This window comes from Cherax quadricarinatus, chromosome 30, assembly GCF_038502225.1.
Source record: "Cherax quadricarinatus isolate ZL_2023a chromosome 30, ASM3850222v1, whole genome shotgun sequence".
NCBI classification, from domain to species: Eukaryota; Metazoa; Arthropoda; class Malacostraca; order Decapoda; family Parastacidae; genus Cherax; species Cherax quadricarinatus.
The window spans coordinates 3,031,446-3,041,445 of record NC_091321.1 but is presented as its reverse complement, the minus strand read 5'-3'; the positions used below and the strand labels follow the sequence as shown (position 1 = coordinate 3,041,445).

At 44.0% G+C, this 10,000-nt stretch overlaps 1 protein-coding gene across 1 annotated transcript in view; it reads left to right on the top strand.

Moving 5' to 3' along the window:
• Positions 1-10,000, top strand: part of LOC128692481 (uncharacterized) — a 382,774-nt gene that overhangs the window by 324,568 nt on the left and 48,206 nt on the right. The window contains exon 3 of the mRNA XM_070089840.1: positions 2,638-2,715. Within this exon, the coding sequence (XP_069945941.1) occupies positions 2,638-2,715 (78 nt within the window). The remainder of the gene's footprint in view (positions 1-2,637; positions 2,716-10,000) is intronic.

The following is a 10,000-nucleotide window of genomic DNA, read 5'->3' as shown; positions in this document are numbered from 1 at the left end:
AATGATGATGATACTAATAATAATATTAATAACCTGGATGACCTGTGTGACCTGTGTCTCATCCTACAGGTAACCTGGATGACCTGTGTGACTGACCTGTGTCTCATCCTACAGGTAACCTGGATGACCTGTGTGACTGACCTGTGTCTCATCCTACAGGTAACCTGGATGACCTGTGTGACTGACCTGTGTCTCATCCTACAGGTAACCTGGATGACCTGTGTGACTGACCTGTGTCTCATCCTACAGGTAACCTGGATGACCTGTGTGACTGACCTGTGTCTCATCCTACAGGTAACCTGGATGACCTGTGTGACTGACCTGTGTCTCATCCTACAGGTAACCTGGATGACCTGTTTGACTGACCTGTGTCTCATCCTACAGGTAACCTGGATGACCTGTTTGACTGACCTGTGTCTCATCCTACAGGTAACCTGGATGACCTGTGTGACTGACCTGTGTTTCATCCTACAGGTAACCTGGATGACCTGTTTGACTGACCTGTGTCTCATCCTACAGGTAACCTGGATGACCTGTGTGACTGACCTGTGCTTCGTCCTACAGGTAACCTGGATGACCTGTGTGACTGACCTGTGTCTCATCCTTCAGGTAACCTGGATGACTGTGTGACTGACCTGTGCTTCGTCCTACAGGTAACCTGGATGACCTGTGTGACTGACCTGTCTCATCCTACAGGTAACCTAGATGACCTGTGTGACTGACCTGTGTCTCATCCTACAGGTAACCTGGTTTACCTGTGTGACTGACCTGTGTCTCATCCTACAGGTAACCTGGATGACCTATGTGACTGACCTGTGTCTCATCCTACAGGTAACCTGGTTGACCTGTGTGACTGACCTGTGTCTCATCCTACAGGTAACCTGGATGTCCTATGTGACTGACCTGTGTCTTATCCTACAGATATTCTGGATGACCTGTGTGACTGACCTGTGTCTCATCCTACAGGTAACCTGGACGACCTGTGTGACTGACCTGTGTCTCATCCTACAGGTAACCTGGATGACCTGTGTGACTAACCTGTGTCTTATCCTACAGACATTCTGGATGACCTGTGTGACTGACCTGTGTCTTATCCTACAGGTAACCTGGATACCTGTGTGACTGACCTGTGTCTCATCCTTCAGGTAACCTGGTTGACCTGTGTCTCATCCTACAGGTAACCTGGATGACCTGTGTGACTGACCTGTGTCTTATCCTACAGATATTCTGGATGACCTGTGTGACTGACCTGTGTCTCATCCTACAGGTAACCTGGACGACCTGTGTGACTGACCTGTGTCTCATCCTACAGGTAACCTGGATGACCTGTGTGACTAACCTGTGTCTTATCCTACAGATATTCTGGATGACCTGTGTGACTGACCTGTGTCTCATCCTACAGGTAACCTGGACGACCTGTGTGACTGACCTGTGTCTCATCCTACAGGTAACCTGGATGACCTGTGTGACTAACCTGTGTCTTATCCTACAGACATTCTGGATGACCTGTGTGACTGACCTGTGTCTTATCCTACAGGTAACCTGGTTGACCTGTGTGACTGACCTGTGTCTCATCCTTCAGGTAACCTGGTTGACCTGTGTCTCATCCTACAGGTAACCTGGATGACCTGTGTGACTGACCTGTGTCTTATCCTACAGATATTCTGGATGACCTGTGTGACTGACCTGTGTCTCATCCTACAGGTAACCTGGACGACCTGTGTGACTGACCTGTGTCTCATCCTACAGGTAACCTGGATGACCTGTGTGACTAACCTGTGTCTTATCCTACAGACATTCTGGATGACCTGTGTGACTGACCTGTGTCTTATCCTACAGGTAACCTGGATACCTGTGTGACTGACCTGTGTCTTATCCTACAGATATTCTGGATAACCTGTGTGACTGACCTGTGTCTCATCCTTCAGATAACCTGGTTGACCTGTTTGACTGACCTGTGTCTCATCCTACAGGTAACCTGGATGACCTGTGTCTCATCCTACAGGTAACCTGGATGACCTGTGTGACTAACCTGTGTCTTATCCTACAGGTAACCTGGATGACCTGTTTGACTGACCTGTGTCTCATCCTACAGATATTCTGGATGACCTGTGTGACTGACCTGTGTCTCATCCTACAGGTAACCTGGATGACCTGTTTGACTGACCTGTGTCTCATCCTACAGGTAACCTGGATGACCTGTGTGACTGACCTGTGTCTCATCCTACAGGTAACCTGGATGACCTCTGTGACTGACCTGTGTCTCAACCTACAGGTAACCTGGATGATCTGTGTGACTGACCTGTGTCTCAACCTACAGGTAACCTGGATGATCTGTGTGACTGACCTGTGTCTCATCCTACAGGTAACCTGGTTGACCTGTGTCTCATCTTACAGGTAACCTGGTTGACCTGTGTCTCATCTTACAGGTAACCTGGTTGACCTGTGTCTCATCTTACAGGTAACCTAGGTGACCTGTTTGACCTATGTCTCATGCTACAGGTAATCTGGATGACCTGTTTGACTGACCTGTGCTTCATCCTACAGGTAACCTGGATGACCTGTGTGACAGACCTGTGTCTCATCCCACAGGTAACCTGGATGACCTGTGTGACTGACCTGTGTCTCATCCTACAGGTAACCTGGATGAGAGTTCGTGATCTACACATCCTGACGGTGGGCCTGGTAACATACACTGCTGACGACAGATTCCAGGTGAGTTCCAGGCAGTGCCAGGTAATGTCATGTATTGCCAAGTAGTCTAGGTAGTGCCAGATGAGTGCCAGATAGTGTCAAGTTGTCCAGGTAGTGCCAGGTAGTATCAGGCAGTGTCAGGTATTGCCAAGTAGTGCCAGGTAGTGTCAGGTAGTGTCAGGTAGTGTTAGGTAGTGTCATGTAGTTCTAGGTAGTGCCAGGTAGTGCCAGGTAGTGTCAGATAGTTCTAGGTAGTACCAAGTAGTGTCAGGTGAGTGTCAAGTAGCACCAAGTAGTACAGGTACTGCTAGGTAGTGCCAGATAGTGCCAAGTAGTCCAGGTAGTGCCAGATGAGTGCCAGACAGTGCCAAGTAGTCCAGGTAATACTAGATGAGTGCCAGGAAGTATCAAGTAGTCCAGGTGGTGCCAGATGAGTTCCAGGTAATGCCAGGTAGTGTCAGATAGTGCTAGGTAGTACCAAGTAGTGTCAGGTGAGTGTCAAGTAGCGCCAAGTAGTACAGGTACTGCTAGGTAGTACCAGATGAGTGCCAGGTACTGCCAGGTAGTGCCAAGTAATCCAGGTAGTGCCAAGTAATCCAGGTAGGGCCAGATGAGTGCCAGATAGTGCCAAGTAGTCCAGGTAATACCAGATGAGTGCCAGAAAGTATCAAGTAGTCCAGGTGGTGCCAGATGAATTCCAGGTAATGCCAGGTAGTGTCAGGTAGTACCAGATAGTGCCAGGTAGTCTCAGATAATGCCAGGTAGTGTCAGATAATGCCAGATAGTGCCAGATAGTGTCAGATAATGCCAGGTAGTGCCAGGTAGTGTCAGATAATGCCAGGTAGTGCCAGGTAGTGCCAGGTAGCGCCAGGTAGTGTCAGATAGTGCCAGATAGTGCCAGGTAGTGCCAGGTAGTGTCAGATAATGCTAAGTAGTGTCAGATAGTGCCAGGTAGTGCCATGTAGTGTAATATAATGCCAGGTAGTGCCAGGTAGTGTCAGGTAGTGCCAGGTAGTGCCATGTAGTGCCAGATAGTGCCAGGTAGTGTCAGGTAGTGTTATATAATGGCAGGTAGTGCCAGGTAGTGTCATATAATGCCAGGTAGTGCCAGGTAGTGCCAGGTAGTGCCAGGTACTGCCAGGTAGTGCCAGGTAGTGTCATATAATGCCAGGTAGTGACAGGTAGTGTCAGGTACTGCCAGGTAGTGCCAGGTAGTGTCATATAATGCCAGGTAGTGCCAGGTAGTGCCAGGTACTGCCAGGTAGTACTTACATCCTCGTAAGCTCCTCTCTTATATGTGTGTTATTTATGTATTGTTACAGTCTTGTGTCTTGTTATTGTTGACGGTAAACAGACTCGATGGAGGCAATGACAATGTGATTATTGAAGACTAACCCCAGCAAATGTAATTAATTAATGTCACTGGGAAGAGGAGCCTGGTGCTAGTGTTGCAGCTGCAACAAGAACTCACATAACCATTAAAGGAGAAAACCCTGAGTAGGAGGGTAAACATCACATCTAACATATCTCCCAAGGCACACAAACACAATCATATCATTCTCAAATTGTTGTTAGAACCTGACAAAGATTCTCAATATCACAGTCAAAAATGTTCAAATTTATGACTTGACGAAATTTTGTTATTGAAAAATTAAATATTGGCATATGTACAAAAATTCCCAAAGAAAAAAAATTCTAATCATTATGTCTGTAGATAAAGTTTGGAGATCAGTTTTACAAGTAAATTTGACTTGGAATTTAGTTCACCATTAAAGATATTAATATAAACTTGAAGAACATGACTTCATGCTTGTAGAGAAGTGTAGAATACAAAAATTGCTACAATAATATGTATAAAACACTCGAGGACATGGACAGAGTGAAAAGAAAGAGAACAGCTGCCATAGCCGAGACCAGGAGGAAGAAACACGTGGAAGCTGATGGTAGGGAAGACTGGAGAGAAAGAGAAGAACAGAGAGATGGACGTAGCCTAAACTATGATTTTTTTGTAATACAAACATGTTTAATTAAAATTTTCTAATACAACCTAAAATGGAATGTTTGAAGTATACGAGTTGCACACCATTAGTCTGTTTACTGGGTTAGTTTACACGCATAAACACTCCCCCTTCCCCTTCCCCATTGTTTCAAGTACAGACAAAAGAAATATAGACAATGAATTGGTATGGTCATGGGGTTACCCATTACTGAGGTTTTGCTAAGCGTTTGCATGAAGCACCTCGAAGCTGAACACATCAGACCAGTCTTTTTTTTTCTTATTCGCCGGTATTCTCCCGGCCCGGGTCTTTTCCACGTAGTGGTGACCCGGCCTTGGCTCCCTATCTGGGGAGTGTCTCGAGACCTAAGTCTCCCATGGGAGGAGGTACAAGTACCCCCTCATCTTTGGAACCAAGTGTCCCCAGGCCTAGCCACAGTCTCCACCCTCACGGGGCTCGTAGGGAGAAGCTAGGCCTCTGGTCTGCCATCTGCCCCGCCCCAAAGGGGCTCGTGGGGATGGCAGTCTTATGAGCTGCAGGTGGTAGCAAGCTCAGGCCTTCTAGACCAGTCATTCCCAACCACATAATGTGGTTATTCTAAATAAATGACATATTAGTCATTGTTTTTCTAAATGCTTGAACATACACACCGCCCCTTCCATCAACAACAATATGGCGCCCACCATAAAATTTACGATCAATGAAGAAAGCAGCAACTCGTTGTCATTGCTTGATGCTTTCTTAAACACAGGAGGAGACAAGTTAGTCTTTAAAGTGCACAGGAAACCAACTAACAAGAAACTTTTACACCAAAACACTGAGATGAAGAGAAGCTTAATCATGGGTTTCTGAAAACGCAGAGAACTGTCACACCATACTTCATCTTAGCCAGAAGAAAACACAACCTGACATCATTAACAGCACTACAGAGCAGCCATCAGTGCTGTCCTACCCATCAGTAACCAGCACCAGCTGGTAACAGCCTCAACGTAGCAAACATCCTTGTCACTACCTTTATAACTTGCTCGAAAAGAGGATAATCAGAAAAGGTCGAGACTACAGCGATGTATGCAGAATTCGTTGCATAGATGAGCTCTCTGGAACAATGATTTAAGGAGCAAAAGTGTCTGTGTAAAATAAATGTACGATACATCGTAGGACACAGTCATCTCAGCAGTGGAGTAAAGCTTCCTGGTTATGAAAGAGGACAACCTACAGAGGTGTGGAAGCAGCCATGACAGAGGTATCAAAAAAAGTCGCGCTTTAAAACTCAACGGGATTCAGCATCGCTGGTGTAAGCACAAAGATGATTTTACCTCAAGAAGACATTGTAATCGAGTGACAATGTGGAGCCTCCCACACACCACACACTGCCATCACCTGACCTCCCTCCCTCCCTCCCTCCCTCCCTCCCTCCCTCCCTCCCTCCCTCCCTCCTCTCTCTCTCTCTCTCTCTCTCTCTCTCTCTCTCTCTCTCTCTCTCTCTCTCTCTCTCTCTCTCTCTCTCTCTCTCTCTCTCTCTCTCTCTCTCTCTCTCTCTCTCTCTCTCTCTCTCTCTCTCTCTCTCTCTCTCTCTCTCTCTCTCCTTCGCTTGACCTGTCAACACTACACTTGTCTTGTTTTCAGTAAACTCTGCATAGGATTAACAAAGCTCTTAGTGGGTAAATTATTTCCACGCTAAAATGTGCTAAGTACTTCACATATAGTCTCAGCACTTTTATATAATTATGAGATATGGTCTTTAAACGATGCAGCGAGATAGACGGGGTGGGAGACTGGTGAGTGCATTGTATGGTGCAAATATCACAAAAAAAATATTAGGGGCATAGAAATCAGAAGATGGCGTAGGGTTGCGAAAGGCTTAATTCAGAGAAGAGGTTATTGAAGTGGTTGTTTCACTTAGAAATAAACGATGAATCACAATTGGATGATCAAGATAATGTATAAATCTGGGGTTGAAGGGAAGATGGGAAGGGCCTGTTGCAGGAAGGGTTGAAGGGAAGAATGTGTAGATGGTATTCAATATAAGGAGTGTATGAGCATACTAGATCGACGTCAGAAGAGACAAGTGATATTTAGATTTCTCGTGCTGTTGGAGTGTCAGCAAGTTATTATTAATGAAAGAAATCCCATCAAAAGTTTAGCAGGATCTGACTCCTGGAGATGGAGTGCCTGCACTCTGAAGGAGGGTGGGGATACCTGCACTCTGAAGGAGAGATGGGGATACGTGCACTCTGAAGGAGAGGTGGGGATACCTGCACTCTGAAGGAGAGGTGGGGATACCTGCACTCTGAAGGAGGGTGGGATACCTGTACTCTGAAGGAGAGATGGGGATACCTGCACTCTGAAGGAGAGATGGGGATATCTGCACTCCGAAGCCTGCACTCTGAAGGAGAGGTGGGGATACCTACACTCTGAAGGACAGGTGGGGATGCCTGCACTTTGATGGAGAGGTAGGGATACCTGCACTCTGAAAGAGAGATAGGCATACCTGCACTCTGAAGGAGGGGTGGGGATACCTGCACTCTGATGGAGGGGAGGGGATACCTGCACTCTGATGGAGGGGTGGGGATGCTGCAGTTAGAAGGGATACTTCAGTTGTGATGGCTATACACTTCTGCAAGACAGCTATTGAATGATGGCATAATAATAGTAGTAATAATAATAATAATAATAATAATAATAATAATAATAATAATAATAATAATAATAATAATAATAATAATAATAATAATAATAATAATAGTAATAATAATAATAATAATAATAATAATAATAATAATAATAATAGTAATAGTAATAATAATAATAATAATAATAATAATAATAATAATAATAATAATAATAATAATAATAATAATAATAATAATAATAATAATAATAATAGTAATAATAATAATAATAATAATAATAATAATAATAATAATAATAATAATAATAATAATAATAATAATAATAATAATAATAATAATAATAATAATAATAATAATAGTAATAATAATAATAATAATAATAATAATAATAATAATAATAATAATAATAATAATAATAATAATAATAATAATAATAATAATAATAATAGTAGTAGTAATAATAATAATAATAATAATAATAATAATAATAATAATAATAATAATAATAATAATAATAATTAAGAGTAGCCACTCTGATAGACTATTAATGCTCCAGGAGTGAAGGAGCATAACCAGCTAGCTTGATATATTACTATACTCCAGCACACAGAGTGGTATAATCTGGGAGCCTCACAGGTTAATATGTCTCCATAAACCAGGCTCGCTCGCTTGTTAAGGTTAGTGGAGATTGTAGCCAGTATCTTTCTGCATCTCTGGTACCTGTTATATCTCCCGTATCTATTATACAGACAGTGTCTGTTACCTTACTAACATCTAGAACTAATAATGTACAGTATCTGTTTACCTTACAGATATACAGTATCTTTTACTCTCCAGTAGATGTTGCTGGTATATATTGCTGGTATTAGTATCTAAAGATATTAGAATGGTGGCACTTTTTTCATTCCACAGATAATATTACAATTAAAAAATAATTTTCATTATATAAAGAGAATTTTATTGATTAATTAAGTTATATTATTTAAGATATGGTCAATGATTTCAATATTACTGAGAGTCCAGCGAGGAACTTGAGAACAGTCAGTGTTATGAAGGATATATTACGTGTATGTACGTAGATATATTATACTGTGTGCCAGGGGTATATATCTTCTTGAACCTGACTACACACACACGTGAGTATATATAGACGGTATGTGGATATATTATTGTATGCTGGGAGTATATGTCTTACTAAATCTGTCTACACACACACAGGTATATACACCGGTTTTATGTATATATTACTGTGTGTCAAGGTATGAATATTGATGTACTGGGTTACATATACACCGGTAATATTATTGTGAAGGTGTTGCTGGTATATCCGAGCATACCCATACATGTTGAGGTTGGCATGGTGTTGTGGGGTTGTTGTTGGTGGTGTTAGGGTGAGGTTGGCATGGTGTTGTGGGGTTGTTGTTGGTGGTGTTAGGGTGAGGTTGGCATGGTGTTGCGAGGTTGTTGTTGGTGGTGTTAGGGTGAGGTTGGCATGGTGTTGTGAGGTTGTTGTTGGTGGTGTTAGGGTGAGGTTGGCATGGTGTTGTGAGGTTGTTGTTGGTGGTGTTAGGGTGAGGTTGCCATGGTGTTGTGAGGTTGTTGTTGGTGGTGTTAGGGTGAGGTTGGCATGGTGTTGTGAGGTTGTTGTTGGTGGTGTTAGGGTGAGGTTGCCATGGTGTTGTGAGGTTGTTGTTGGTGGTGTTAGGGTGAGGTTGCCATGGTGTTGTGGGGTTGTTGTTGGTGGTGTTAGGGTGAGGTTGCCATGGTGTTGTGGGGTTGTTGTTGGTGGTGTTAGGGTGAGGTTGGCATGGTGTTGTGAGGTTGTTGTTGGTGGTGTTAGGGTGAGGTTGGCATGGTGTTGTGAGGTTGTTGTTGGTGGTGTTAGGGTGAAGTTGCCATGGTGTTGTGGGGTTGTTGTTGGTGGTGTTAGGGTGAGGTTGGCATGGTGTTGTGGGGTTGTTGTTAGTGGTGTTAGGGTGAGGTTGCCATGGTGTTGTGGGGTTGTTGTTGGTGGTGTTAGGGTGAGGTTGGCATGGTGTTGTGAGGTTGTTGTTGGTGGTGTTAGGGTGAGGTTGGCATGGTGTTGTGAGGTTGTTGTTGGTGGTGTTAGGGTGAGGTTGGCATGGTGTTGTGAGGTTGTTGTTGGTGGTGTTAGGGTGAGGTTGGCATGGTGTTGTGAGGTTGTTGTTGGTGGTGTTAGGGTGAGGTTGGCATGGTGTTGTGGGGTTGTTGTTGGTGGTGTTAGGATGAGGTTGGCATGGTGTTGTGAGGTTGTTGTTGGTGGTGTTAGGGTGAGGTTGGCATGGTGTTGTGAGGTTGTTGTTGGTGGTGTTAGGGTGAGGTTGGCATGGTGTTGTGAGGTTGTTGTTGGTGGTGTTAGGGTGAGGTTGGCATGGTGTTGTGAGGTTGTTGTTGGTGGTGTTAGGGTGAGGTTGCCATGGTGTTGTGAGGTTGTTGTTGGTGGTGTTAGGGTGAGGTTGGCATGGTGTTGTGAGGTTGTTGTTGGTGGTGTTAGGGTGAGGTTGCCATGGTGTTGTGAGGTTGTTGATAGTCATGCTAGGGTGAGGTTGACATGGGATTGTGAGGTTGTTGGTGGTGGTGTTAGGGGTGGGATTGGCATGGAGTTGTGAGGTCGCCATGGTGTTGTGAGGTTTGCATGGTGTTATGAGTTTGGCA